At 33.8% G+C, this 13,982-nt stretch overlaps 5 protein-coding genes across 5 annotated transcripts in view; 3 read left to right on the forward strand and 2 right to left on the reverse strand.

The window, feature by feature from the left end:
- The window catches only part of LOAG_17049 (acetylcholine regulator unc-18), a 7,514-nt gene extending 4,945 nt beyond the window's left edge, over positions 1-2,569 (forward strand). Inside the window, exons 6-13 of the mRNA XM_020449710.1 lie at positions 252-476; positions 637-815; positions 932-1,065; positions 1,143-1,281; positions 1,429-1,538; positions 1,644-1,831; positions 2,004-2,161; positions 2,232-2,569. Of these exons, the coding sequence (XP_020306731.1) occupies positions 252-476; positions 637-815; positions 932-1,065; positions 1,143-1,281; positions 1,429-1,538; positions 1,644-1,831; positions 2,004-2,161; positions 2,232-2,305 (1,207 nt within the window). The 3' untranslated portion in view covers positions 2,306-2,569. The remainder of the gene's footprint in view (positions 1-251; positions 477-636; positions 816-931; positions 1,066-1,142; positions 1,282-1,428; positions 1,539-1,643; positions 1,832-2,003; positions 2,162-2,231) is intronic.
- Positions 2,570-4,085: 1,516 nt separating this feature from the next.
- LOAG_07807 (GDP-fucose protein O-fucosyltransferase 1) lies at positions 4,086-6,359 on the reverse strand (the record flags this gene model as incomplete). The annotated part of the gene is made up of 7 exons (XM_003143338.2): positions 4,086-4,283; positions 4,507-4,608; positions 4,788-4,916; positions 5,122-5,314; positions 5,487-5,682; positions 5,832-5,955; positions 6,144-6,359. The coding sequence occupies 7 exons, from the start codon at positions 6,357-6,359 to the stop codon at positions 4,086-4,088; spliced, it is 1,158 nt and encodes a 385-aa protein (XP_003143386.2).
- Positions 6,360-6,758: 399 nt separating this feature from the next.
- Positions 6,759-8,694, reverse strand: LOAG_07808 (hypothetical protein). The gene is made up of 5 exons (XM_020447540.1): positions 8,613-8,694; positions 8,100-8,198; positions 7,784-7,890; positions 7,261-7,355; positions 6,759-7,087 (listed from the first exon to the last, which is right to left on the reverse strand). Exons 2-5 carry the CDS (start codon positions 8,196-8,198, stop codon positions 7,011-7,013), a joined length of 378 nt encoding a protein of 125 aa, XP_020302240.1. The 5' UTR covers positions 8,613-8,694; the 3' UTR covers positions 6,759-7,010.
- A 1,660-nt stretch (positions 8,695-10,354) lies between these two features.
- LOAG_17050 (hypothetical protein) lies at positions 10,355-10,663 on the forward strand (the record flags this gene model as incomplete). The annotated part of the gene is made up of 1 exon (XM_020449711.1): positions 10,355-10,663. Exon 1 carries the CDS (start codon positions 10,391-10,393, stop codon positions 10,661-10,663), a length of 273 nt encoding a protein of 90 aa, XP_020306732.1. The 5' UTR covers positions 10,355-10,390.
- A 451-nt stretch (positions 10,664-11,114) lies between these two features.
- LOAG_17051 (CBR-IFT-81 protein) overlaps positions 11,115-13,982 on the forward strand; it is a gene marked incomplete at both ends in the record, with an annotated part of 5,892 nt that continues 3,024 nt past the window's right edge. The window contains 4 exons of the mRNA XM_020449712.1: positions 11,115-11,325; positions 11,560-11,627; positions 11,858-12,097; positions 13,343-13,447. Of these exons, the coding sequence (XP_020306733.1) occupies positions 11,115-11,325; positions 11,560-11,627; positions 11,858-12,097; positions 13,343-13,447 (624 nt within the window). The remainder of the gene's footprint in view (positions 11,326-11,559; positions 11,628-11,857; positions 12,098-13,342; positions 13,448-13,982) is intronic.

Consider the following 13,982-nt stretch of genomic DNA (forward strand, 5'->3'; position numbering starts at 1 on the left):
TAACGACCAATTTAGAACGTATTGCAGAACAGATTGCTACGGTGTGTGCAACACTCGGAGAATACCCACTTCTAAGGTATAACAAAACAAAACATGCGAGGACGTCTTATTCTTTAAACTTAGAGAAAATAAATATGCGAAATATTTCATTACTGGTTAGTAATTGGATTTGTGTAAAAAATCAGGAAGTTTCGTGTGGAAAGTCAGGAAATTTAAGTTTATTTTACATTTTCTGAATGTTTTATTATCAGGTATCGGGCAGATTTTGAACGCAATGTTGAATTATCACATTTGGTGCAGCAGAAGCTTGATGCCTATAAAGCAGATGATCCCTCGATGGGAGAAGGTGCAGATAAGGCTCGTAGTCAGCTAGTAATTTTGGATCGGGGCTTTGATGCTATCAGTCCATTGCTTCATGAACTAACCTTGCAGGCCATGACATATGATCTTTTGGACATAGAAAATGATGTTTATCGGTTAGTTTATGGAATCAAAATTTTCTATGTCCGTTTACGATAATTTTGCAGACAGTACACTCTCAGTTTATCTTCTAAAAAATTGTTTTCGTTTCAATAAAATTCTTTTTTGGTTAGTAATATGGTATAGGATTTGGATCCTATTTTCGTAGTATTTCAGTTACGAAACGGGTGGCAATGATAGCATTGATAAAGAGGTACTGCTTGATGAAAATGATGACCTATGGGTTGAAAATCGCCACAAACATATTGCTGTTGTTTCGCAAGAAGTTACAAAAGGATTGAAAAAATTTTCCGAAAATAATGCTGGCATGAAAGCTGATGCAAAAAGCATCAAAGGTTCATTTTTTTCTTGCATATATTCCTGTGCTACTGAAGATATCAATTTATATTTTTAGGCACTTATCTAAAAATTATAATTCTCCTTAAAGTTCGTCTTTTGAACTTTTATCCAGATTTATCAATGATGATCAAAAAGATGCCACAATATCAGAAAGAATTGAACAAATTCAACACACATTTTCATTTGGCAGAAGAATGTATGCGTAAGTATCAGCAAGGAATCGATAAACTTTGTAAAGTAGAACAGGTTTGTGAAACATGATATATGCTGAAGCTTATGCCCATCTATGTTAACATTATAAATTTATGTAAGACCGTTTATAGGACCTGGCAATGCAGGTTGACGCAGAAGGTGAACGAGTAAAAGATCCTATGAAGTTAATGGTACCCTTACTGATTGATCCAGCAGTTGAACCACCTGATCGTCTCCGGCTTATTTTACTTTACATTTTGTCGAAAAACGGTTCGATTTTTAAAATACTTTACTGTTGAATACTATTCATTGCTATTTTTTGATGAATAAATCTGATTTTGGATAGTTGTGATTGAGGATCGGAATACCAAAAAGGCTATGTGCAATCCTTCGGTCCTTATATTTTATATGCTTGAGGCATTACCGAGGAGAATTTGGATAAACTTCTGCAACATGCGAATATTGAAGTAATGGAGAAAGATACACTGGCTAATGCAATGTTTTTGGGTTTGAATATAGTTATAGATGTGAGTTACAAAGTTTGTGAATTTTTTATTTAACTAATCGAAGATTCATTCAGTCTGTTATGGTCTTTTTTTTTTACGAATTCGTTATAAATCTTAAATTTTTAGCAAGGACGTAAGCGATTTTGGACACCAACTCGTAAAGAACGTGCCAACGAACAGGTTTACCAAACTTCTCGATGGGTTCCAGTTCTGAAAGACATTTTAGAAGATGCGATAGAAGATAGGCTTGATATGAAGCATTTTCCGTTTCTAGCTGGACGACAAGTTACGCCAACGTATCGCCCACCAACCAGGTTCTCTACCCATTTCCGAGTGTCGCAACACTTAGTTTTCCTCCGAATTATTTAAAACTTCAATTCCTTTCAATCGGAAACCTTGTAACTTTATTCACTGTCATTTTTTCCTTAATTCAATAATTGGGAACTTGTTTCCACAATTTTATCTTTACATTAATTGTTCGTTTAGTGCTCGATATGGTCAATGGCATAAAGAACGTGGACATCAGACATCATATCGCTCGGGACCCCGGTTAATTGTTTTTGTAGTAGGTGGAGTGACATATTCAGAAATGAGAGTTGCTTACGAAGTCACCAGAGATAAGAAACCATGGGAAGTTATCATCGGTAAGTTTCGTACGTCACTTCCCATTATTCTTTGAACTTAAAATCACGAATTACAGTTTCTCTGTTACAGGATCGGATCAGTTAATAAATCCATCAGCTTTCCTGGAAAATCTTCGTGGACTCAACAAACCTCGAGACAACTGAAAAGGCGACCTTTATTGGTACTCATTAATTGTGAATTTTTATCTTCCTTATCGCGCAGGAAGTTCTGTTCCGAATTTCGTTTTTGACGCTTTGGTGCGGGGTGTCTAGAATAAGGTCATTTCAGATATTTCAACAAATTGTCAAAAACGAAACTTGAAACAAAATTCCTCTATTATATGTATTCTGCGTACGCTATGTGAATTCTTCAAACAACTGTGAAGATCTGTAGTTATATGCGCTAAATTAGGGAATAAAATATCGGTGAAAAGTCTGGAGAATAAAACACCTCACTTAAATGGCACTCATGGGAAGATGGAAAATGTTGGAAGAGCGGGTTCTAAGAAGTGAGTTACCGCTAAAAGATTTTGGCCCAGATATCTTCGAATCTTATCAGTTAATCTGCAACATAATTATGCGATTGTTTATCTATGAAATAATGAATTCATAGCCTTGGGAAATGGTTCAACTGTAGCCAGAGATTTCTTTTCATTAGATTTTACATGACTGCTTAAAACCCTCTTCAAGTTCGAATTTGATTGATTTGAGCCGTTCTAAAATTCTTCGAACCATCATTTTCTTTGTTCACGAAAAAATTGAGGCAATCAAAGCTGAACCATTTACCAGCTTTAATTTCTTGAGGGATTTTAAAACTGCTGATAACGAAGCTCACGTACTGAATACCACAGCATTTCGCGATATTTTCAAATCTTTTGGCAGTAAATCCCGATGGAGTTCGAACTTAACACTTGTGATCGTCCACATTGTCATCTTTTCTAAATATCATTTATTTATGTCATTGTTGTAATTTGCATTTTGTGGTGGTTGTGAAAAGCCCATCTTTTTGTTTTTCCGTTGTACTTATGTATTTATTCACTCCCATAGCTTCCTATAATTCAAATTTTTTATTGCGAGATTGCGGATGGAAGTTGCTACTCACATTGGTATCATCAATGATCCTTCCTTCCTTTGCTCTTGAATAATCTGGACCTAATGGCTTCCCGAAATTTGTGAATGTGGCACTAAAAGTTCGTCATTTTATGACAGCGTTGACGGGACGTGGAACTTCAACCTTTTTATAATATGGTTTTAGTACGTAGTCCCAGACTTTTCAAGGACTTGAAATTTTCCTGATGTTTCCATATCCTGAAGAAAGGCAATGGGAGAGTCGTTACCTGGTGAAGTATATTTATATTATCTCGAAAACATTCCAGTATTTATTTACCAGGTTTCGTTTAACTAGTCATAAAGTATTGCTGCACCTTTAACTTTCTAATGTCACTCAAAAAGAGATTGCATCTTGAGGAACTGTTGATGGAAATATTTTCACGCAATGAACATCCGCTATGCATGGTTTGATGGATTGGATTTCTATTACGTAACAGAAAGCTTATTTCCCCAAAAACAGTTTTTACATTTCCGTGAAGTCATAGAAAATATAGTTAAAACAAAAGTCAGTCAGAAATATGATTTGAAAGTTGCTTATATGAATTACTGTGGGAATTTGTCTCGGTCCATAAACTGGGTTATTATATTTTTGAAATCTTTGTGTAAACACAACTTGTTATGTGCAAAAAAGGTCCTTCAAGAGGCTTTCTTTGCATATGGGCACTTAATTTCTGGTATTCCTGCCATCCCTCGATTGTATTTTATCTGGGGGTAACTAAGGCAAATGTGCTCTACGATATATTATGCTTTTATTTTCATCCTGAATTTTTGTGAAAGCTAGCTCGCCAATCACTCATCCAAACGCATATTTTCAGCAATAATTCCTTACTAAAAGCTACAGTTCGTCTTTATTTTCTATAAAATGATTCTGAGCAAAAAACGATGAAGGTCTGGAAATGCTTGATGCGTACTTCCTCTGCCGATATATAAATGCGCTCAAAGTGGATACACAGTTGCCAATAAAATGATCTGCTGTTGAAAGAATCGCCAAATTTACATGTAAATTTTCGGGATAACGACATTTTACATCAATCTGAAAGCGCTGTAATTTTGCCGCGGGTTTTTTTTGCTGGAAATCACACATTACGAAACCATATGTTCTTAAAAATGAATGATACTCCTGCCGCGGAAAGGCCCGGCGCTACCATTTAACTTGTACCTGGTTGTCATTGAAGTGTCATTGAAGCTGCAGTCTTAGCAGAGAAGGTTATAGAATGGTTACATGTTTATATTTTCACTTTTCTTAAAAAACATACCTGTAAAGGAGCCAGTTCTTGTCTTAATTCATCGATGTAGTGATTTCGATCACTTGATACGAATACTGATCGTACTTTCAATTTTGATGCTTCTTTATTAACCTCAAATTTATTACTTCAAAGAAAATATATTTCAAAAAATAAACGATACGAACAGCCGGTACCTCAAGATAGTTATATGAAATCGGAGAATTGATGAAAATTTGCAACTAAGTTTGAGAAGTGTTGTTTACTTTATTCACACATTAAGCTTAAAGTTACTAAAATAGTCAAAACATCACATTTTTGATAACTGTTTCCAAAGAAGGCAGACACATCTCTGCAGTCAATTTACCGCTGCCACCAGTACAAACTGCTGAGCCAAATAATTTTTCATTTTCATTTTTGTGTACCATTTGACATAAATTTTCCTGCGAACAACTGAATTAGCTCGACCGCTGATCTCGAATTCTTCCGCAGGCAAATAGAATTTATAGCAAAAGAGAAACGTATAAGACTTAAGACTACTGAAGCGAGATTTGTCACATTTGTGGAATTTAATTCAAGAGAAGGTTCCCTTAGCTTCGATGAAATCCTGCATTATTGAGTTAAACAGAATATTCTAAAAAAAAAAACCCAGTCAACGTCATTCCGCAAATGAATACCAATAAATGGTCTTTCAAGTGATTCTGCTATATATTTATTAGCTTCTGTCAAAACTGCATCTGACCAACGAAGATATCGCTGCAAATGGTGATGATCCGCTCGTGCTGGAAATGTTGCCGGAGCCGAAATGAACGATAAAACTGGATATCGACTAGTTGGGAATCTGCAAAAATACAAATTACAAGAGAATAGCTTCTTTTAACTCTTGAAGACTTTAACTCTTAAAGCGAAGTCTTCTATCATTTGTTGTTCCTTCCTAACAGTACCTTTTTTCTTTAGGCTACAACTTACTAATGAAATATTAAAGTTGAGGGTAATTCATACGCAATACTTACCTTTCATTCCACTTCTTTCGAACGCTGACAGAGTTAATAGAATGCGCTTCAGAAAAATCTGAAGCGTAATAAACATCGCCAATAAAACTTATATTCGAATAATCCCAAAATGGACCAAATGGATTTCCCTCTTTGGCGTGACAACCGGGTGATTTCCTTCTATCATAGATACTCTGACGCGGTTGCCAACAAAATGCTGCAATCTTGCAGTTTTCAAACGAGGAAAGATGTATTGACCATTTTTAATAGATCTGATAAGGTGGTGACAACCACAACCCAAGATAAGAGAGGAATTTAAAAGATCGCACATTTAGAATAATGCACAAAAAGTAGTCAAACTCCTACCTTTCCTTTCATTCAGTGGCCAAACATTTGGTGCGATTTTCTTGATAAATTCACGCATAACAATCATTTCATGAAAATGACGTAACGGTTCAACCAGAAAGTATTTATCAAAATCAACCATGACCTGAACAAAGATTTTCCGAACTAATTTTCGAAAATAAAATACAATATCGTGTCTAGGACCACAATCGCTCTTTCACAGTTTCGGGAATATGCAGACCTTAGCAAGAGCAGTGCTACAATGTATATCAAACAGGACAACCGAATAAGAAAAATTTAACTGGCATAGAAAAAGTGTAATGCGAAACTTACGGCTTGCATTTTTTCCGGATGGTATTCAACGAATGGAGGCAAGACTAAAGTTCTATTAAGGGCTTTCGCGAATTCCAACATACCGAGAAAATGCTCCATTTGATTACCAAATCTACCCATGCACGGACAATAAACTACATATCCGGCAGCGGAAGCGAAATCATCAATCCATATTAAAATGACAAAGTAAACGAGCGAAAGAACTGACAGGCACATTTAATCACACATAATCTCGATTGACAATATTCCTGAACAAGTAAAACGCAGATTGTTTTGTTGGATAAATAGAAAATCATGGAAAATGTTAATACTTCGGGCAGAAAAAGCACAGCATATATAACTACTGTCTGACATACAGAAAGATACAGTCCTATAATGAAGTGTTTGCGCTCCTAGACTGCACCCCTTCTCCCTCATAAATTAACTTTAAAAGTTAGAAGGTGTCTTTAAGCAGAGCTGTTAGGTATGACTCTTGATGGTTCCTCCTAATTTATTATGGAAAAGTAACGAAATAGCGAAAGATCTTTATTACAAATAATTAGTTATTGATAGCACTAAAACGATAGAAAACAAAATCGTAAAAAACCGAAATAAAAGAATACAATAAAAATACTGCCTAAATCGAAAACAATCACATTCATTGGGCAAGGAAATTCTTTTTTCATTTAGGATCATCGACTTATACAAGCTGACATTTCTCGCAAAATTTTAGCCAAATCCAAATCTAGAAATCTTCAACTCCCTCCTGTTTTGATTATCTCACAAATATGTCATTTGAAAAATTAAAAACAAAGAAAGCATGAAAACAGAAAATTAAAAACAAAGAAAGCATGAAAACAGAAATGCAGAATGATAAACAAAAATAATCTACAGCAGCACGAACAAAAGAACAATAAGGAACAATAATACAGAAAGAACAAGAATCGCCATCCACTGCCTCTTATCTGAAATTCCCAGGATTTAACGCAATTTAATCCTAATTCCTTCAGTCGCAGTAAATTGTCATTTCATTATTTCTTAATAAATTTTTGGATTGAGGAACTATGCACTCTATTGTGCATAGTACATATGCACTTCATTATTCAAAAAATTAGTGGTGAAAACGGTTCAAACAAACCATCGTTCATATTGGTCAATTTAGCAATTTTTTTCATCATTTCATCCAACTTTATCCCCGTCCGTTCCATATCCGTACTTAGATCATCCAACATTCTAAAGAAATTGGAAGCTGAAGAACAATTATTAGCACTTATGAGGATCAAAAAATAATGAACCCGGATGTTGGGAAAGAAAGCTCTCCATGTAAAAGAATTCCTGGTCGTCCCGATGTACAACGAAAGTGTATTCGGTCTCATCCGTGTATTTCTAAATAAATTTCTACATATCAAACAATTCCTTCCTATTGCTTTCTATCTAAAAATCCCTATCCATTTTAGATTGTGACCCAATAAGTTAAAAACGAATTACTGGAAATTCAAGAATTTGAATTAATTCACTACTTTGCTAGCTGATTAAGTGATGTTGGAAATTGGAAAAAAAAACCTACTGGCTATAACAATGAACTTCATAAATTTAAATTTGAAACCTTTTACTGTCTTTTTATAACAAATAACATTCATGATCGAAAGAAAAGAGACTACATTGATTGCTCTTCGAGCTCCGTTCCAATTCGACTACTCATATTTTTCAATATTTGCACAGAATCGCCTACTTTTTCCAGATCTTTGTCCTGATCAGTCAATATTATCTGGAACCAGTATATATTGTGCGTTATTATTCGGATAAAAATATGCAGCGGTCAAGGCGACATTCTAAATAAATTCACTAACATACACAGGAAAGATTTCAAGAAATTGCAAATAGTAATAGTAACGATTTTTAATACTTCACATTGATATTTCGTTTCTAAACAGGAAGAAGCTTTTGGTAAAACTTGTAAAAGACTCGCGAACAAACTTGTTGCTTCTGTAAGGTGTCAGTAAAAAACTCTGTTGAAGATGAAGGCAGGTCATTCAGTCGTGTGTATCGATAACTGCCATCAGTTAATGATGTCATCTACAAAAAAGTATGTTAGAATTAGCTATCAACCGTTAATAACAAGTTTAATTCAACCGAAATTTCAATAAACCTAGAAATATTAATTCGGACTTCGTCTGCCTCAAAACTTAAATTAAAGAAATATTATATTTAACATTTAGGCTTCAAGCAAGCACGGAATTATTTTATTAGCTTTTAAAAACATTCAAAAAGCGAACAATTTAATTTGTAACTATTCCAAAGAATGAAACGAAATATAACGTGAACTGAATATATCTCAGGAGGATTTTGATCCAACGATACTATGCCAAAAATTGTTTTTGTACACTTTTCTTTTAAGCTTTGATTTCGTTGAAATAATAATACTACCAGTATTTTTATCAGCATTTCCAACAAGCGTATCGAATCAGTTATGGGTAACAGACAACTCACTTTAATAATTTTCTTCTATTTTCTAACAATTATACGTGAAGAATGCACCAGTATAAATCGACCAAATTTCTATCTTCTGAAAAGAAACTTTCAAAGTGAACTTTATGCGACGCATGCAATCTTGCGCATACAATCCGGGTGAGCAATCAAGAATAGTTGAGATATTTCTGGATAAGATGTGGACGATCTTGCTTCGACAGAGATATCATTCATTTCAATATTTCATCTTCATTCACAAACGCGTAACAATTAATTAAATATCAAAATCGGTTTTTCATGTAACGAGAAAAAAGAAGGGAAAGAAAATGAAAACTACCAATTATTTACGAACTTCACAAACTTTTTCACATGTCATGAGAGGAAAGAATGAAACTTCTGTTCATATATCTAATACCGCTCATGAGACACATCATGACAACGTAAAACCAACTCGATAGACAGCTACAGAACAGGCTCTCCGGCACTGTGATTTTTAAGTGCAAACATGGCCGATCATGATGTAGAACACACAGCCATACAGCCATCGATGAGTTCATGGCTTGATGATACTTGGCGCTAACAAACGATAAGTCCGAAACAACTCCTGAAAAACTGGACAGTACTGCTTCTAGATGACAGACCTTAATGATATCTCCAAGAGTGAAATGCAATAGACTAATCTCAGAGTTTGCAGTTGTCATTATTCTCCTCATTGCATTGAGAATATCCCTTTGTTGACTGAAGATATATGCATTACTTGCGTTCTTAGATAAGTATAGATTTTGGTTAACTGACTTGTCTTTGCTGGATGGTCATATATCCCGAGAATAATCTTTGACCTTCGAGAAAAGTCAGGTCATTCAGTAAATTACGTTTCTAATCAAATGTAGTTAGAATATGTGGCTCATCATTGTTTTATTTTGTAGAAATACTACAATGTTGTTTGGCAAATCAAGTCATTTAATCAATCTGTGGATAAATTTAATTTTCATAACGGCCAGTCCAGAAAATTTATTTTTTTTCTCTTGAAAAGTTCTTTTATGCAAATAAACCAATTTCTTTACTATCAATGATAAATTCAAAGTGCAACCTTGATCACATTACAGCCCTAATAGGTCACTGAAACTCTTGTTGCCTAGGCCATTAGCGATACGGTGTGCACAAGCATAAGTTTTTAAAAGAGAAGCAAACGATACGTAAGTGGTTACTATGGTAATATAATGTTAAAGCCTTAAGCCAAATAATTCTTTCGTTTTCATCTTTCTTCTCTCTAATCTGCGACGTATCTACGTACTTCTAAGCGTATAATAGTTATGTATGTCATGTTTACACGTGATTTTCTCTCTCCCTTACTCATATGTATATATAATAGAAATAGAATGTTCGAAGGAATTCGTCCAACTTCTTTTACATATCTGTGAAATGGTCACATAAGTAAGTGATATGCTCATGGAAACAGTGGAAGATTTTCAAATGTTGCGTGTGCATACGACTGGTACATTCGTAATTGCTGAACTTTTTTGAATTTTATTCGTAAATGTTTAATGTTAGTGAGGTTTAAAGAAATAGTCTTAGTAAAAATAGGAGCTTTATAAAATAGACCGTAAAAATATCCAGAAATCCTCACATTGCCAAAAGAACACGTTTAAATGGTAATGTGAGCAGATTATTTTGAACATTGTGAAGTTGCAACATCCGAAGTTTTGATATTTCCTCAAGCACTTAATTGACCTGTGTATAATTGAATTTCTTTCTACAAGTTTCAGATCTTCTGAGTATTTTATAATTAATCCTCGAATATGAAAATTTCCTCAGGTTCTATGGAAACAAAGCTGCAAACGATCGTGGATGGTTTAAATGACGAACCGTTTAAAATGAACTTGAATTTGATCAACTTCGATGCGATATCCAATGAGCAATTGCTGCAAATTCTGAGTAATGTGCTGCTTTGGATCGAAGGACTAGATGCGGTGGATATCCATGAAGAAGCAGCCGATGTTACGGCACTTCGTCTATTCAATTCTCTTCGTGTCCTCAAGTACCGTCCACCGGCTGATATCGAAAAACTGTAAGATAATAAATTATATAAACTTCATACTTGGTAAATTCATCAGATCATTCCATCAGAGTTAATCAGTAATGATAAATGAAGTTTACTAAAAGTAACACTATTGCGTTAGTAGCACGGCCATTATTGTGAAGAACAGTATGATGCTATAAAAATGCGCCTTACTTTAAGTAAGGCTATTTTTGATCATTAAACATTTTTTTTTGCAAAACTTTTCTCAAGAAACTGAACTTTTAAAAGTTTCAAATGTTGTTTCGAATTTAAAGCATCACAAGTCACTTGTATTATGCTGAAAAAGAAACATGTGCATTTTAGCAATTTATTTATTGTTTTTATGAATGTTACTTAAGTAGTAAGTTTTATAAAAGCAATAAATTTTCTCCGTTTTACTGGAATCCAGACTTCTTGAAATCACTGAACGATAGGGTTAGACATTTAATAGGCAATTATCCAGAATGAAATACTTTGATAAAGCATTTTCGTGTAAACAAATTATTAATGTTATTTGCGTTTCTGTTTCCCAAAATAGACAACAGTGGAGACGTAGTATTGTGGAAGGGGAAAAAACAGTGATTTGTCCGATACTAGAATGGATTTTTAAAAACGTGGATGTATTGAAAGAGCGTGCATATTTGGCCAAATATCTCACCAGGATCGATGTCCCAGGTTCTAACTATTCTTCTTTATAGTCAATTATTGCGTCAATTTTTGTGACTGCATAGAATCATCCACTATAGTAATATTCCTCTATAGTTACAGTTCTGCATGAGTTAAACTATGTTTCTTAGTGAAATTGGTCGGATGTTTTTTAAAATCTGCATTTCATCTTGAGTTAATTAAAAAGAACTTAAATTCGATCCATCACCTATATCATACCAATGGAATCCTAATCGTTTATAGGTGCATTTCAAGATCCAGAACTGATTGAGTTATCAAATCAAATTTCAGCTTTGATGGAAGAGTTCAAAGTGAGCACTTAATTTCGTATGTAACTAAAGAGTTAATTTTTCTCCGTAAAACTTAAATTTTACAAAAATTGTTAAAAAATAAAAATTACTTCATTAAAACAAAGATAAAGAAAGTTTTGGGGGAATTAGAAACTAGAAAAATAACAGAGAACGAGAAAAAAACAGTTGAAACAGAAATATATACATACAAATGTAGCACTCAATTAATAAGCAGCATTTTTGTTTTTCAGGATGTACATTCGCAAGTTGTAGAAGCTCGTAAGGACTCGTTAATAATGGAGAATATACGGGCTGATCTAAATTCTATGAAAACCGAGAAAGAACAATTGGGTAAGCGCACTGATAAAATCGAACGTAAGCTTCATGGTATAGCAAATATTGAACGTTTGTTGCGGCAGGCCGAAAAGTGTCGATTGGAGAATGAACAATTGGAAAAAATTGGACATCTTAGGCTGGAGCAGAGAAATTTGGTCAATAAATTACCGTAATTTATTCATCAAAAATTCTGGACTTATAAAATGATTGATCTCGAGAAAATTTCATAAGATATGTTGATCGATGTCTAAGAACGGCTCAATTTCTAGAAATGATTAACAACAGAAAGATCACAGGGTTGTGAATTCAGGAAATTCCGTGGTCTTTGCAACCAATTTTTTTGAGTATTTTATTCAAGCAGTGCCGTATCGTTAATCTGTACATCAACTTGCATAGTAAGAACAGATATTAATTAAATCGTAGGTAGAATTGATTTAATTGAATAAGTAAAAACATATTGTCAGGCTTCGACTATGAATATTCGTACAGAATAATAACATCCATAAAGAGTATAGAGCTGCAAACTGGTGTGACGTGAATTACTTTCATGTCATCATAATTTGTGGTTTATTATGATAGGAATTATTGTGACAATTCCCTCAAATAAATTATTCGATTCATTTGAATAGGAAAAAGTAATTTGACAATACGAAAAGAATTGCTAACACATTCGAAAACAGTGAACTTTGGAATAAATTATATCTAATTAGATTTTTCCGACATTTCCCTAGATCATAATTTAGTTTTTAATAGAAGTATGGTAAAATAATAACGAAATACGACAACAACCAAAATAGTCCTCAAAAACAAGTAAGTAAAAGCGATGAAATTTGGGCATCAGCAAAAAATAACCTTGTGGAAAACCATGCAAAATTTATATCCTCCAATGAGTTTAAATGTTTGTTGGGAAATGCAGGAGGTGCACAAAACAAATATGAAAGTATTCATACTTTATGGCTTGTATTCTTCTCAATGAAAATCTAAAAATGTTTTCTTTTTCTTTCTTAAGCTACGATAATACCATTGACATTACACAATGAATAATTGGAAACATGTTCAATTTTCCCTACTTTGCGGACATTTCTCTAAGAAATTAAGAAATCCAAAAAACTAATCATGCATTTTCTCGGGTGGGAACTATTCTGAAGAAGTTTTAGAAGTTAGCAAAAGTCAATAAATAAGTTCTCAAAGCACTATAATTTATAGAAAGTTCTAATTTAAATTTTTAGTTCTGAATAATAGAAACGCGAATATTCTATAGTTCCGTGGAATCCTTAAAAATATCGTATTGTTAACTGTTGATCAAAAAATGATTCGAATGCACGAACTCGATATTGTTGAAGATTGTGGAAGCAATGAAAGAATTCAAGAAGTTATAATTAGTACTAAGCTTCTTTCAGATTTTATTCAGCGACCAGAAGTTACAACGTTTGAATATTTCACTTGAGGAAGTGAAGATAGCTGGTGAAAATGTTGACCCGACGAGAAGAATGAAAGCTCTGAAGGTTAATTGCTTTTCTTCACGATGAACAACGAACGATAAAGTGCTGCGTTGACTATTTAGCATGAAAGCACGTAGATCTCTCATAACTTTCTCAAGCCAAGTCCACATTGCCTTAGCTAACAGTAATCGAGAAACCTGAACCACAGCTGGATAAGAATATTTTAACGATTTATATCTAAATCTATTTTGAACTAATTTGTGTAGCATACTCTGAAGTTTGATTGCACCACACTCGAATATAGTTAGCATTATCGATTTGATGGTAACGATCTACCATCTTAATTTCAAATGATGTAATTATTATTTTGTCAACATTATGTTCTAAAATTATAGGAAGAAATGGAAACGAATCATTATATGGTTAATGAAAAATTGCCGAAAGAAATTGAAGCAAAAAGGGCAGTTATTGCTGATTTGAGGAAAGTGGTTGATGTTGCTGCTATGGACAAAAACGATATCGCTGAATTGCAACAGAAAGTAATATGTTCCCTATCTTTAAATTCTACATATGCTAAACTATGAAATAACTATGTCTT

This window comes from Loa loa (assembly GCF_000183805.2).
Source record: "Loa loa unplaced genomic scaffold supercont3.36, whole genome shotgun sequence".
Classification (NCBI taxonomy): domain Eukaryota; kingdom Metazoa; phylum Nematoda; class Chromadorea; order Rhabditida; family Onchocercidae; genus Loa; species Loa loa.

What these genes read in the sequence shown, in the direction of transcription:
- LOAG_07808 (XM_020447540.1), bottom strand. Translation starts at nt 8,198, where the DNA reads ATGACATCATTAACTGATGGCAGTTATCGATACACACGACTGAATGAC. An exon ending in ACACCTTACAGAAGCAACAA is followed by an intron (nt 7,891 to 8,099) that starts GTTTGTTCGCGA and finishes TACTGGTTCCAG; the next exon opens with ATAATATTGACTGATCAGGA. An exon ending in GAGCTCGAAGAGCAATCAAT is followed by an intron (nt 7,356 to 7,783) that starts GTAGTCTCTTTT and finishes CAATTTCTTTAG; the next exon opens with AATGTTGGATGATCTAAGTA.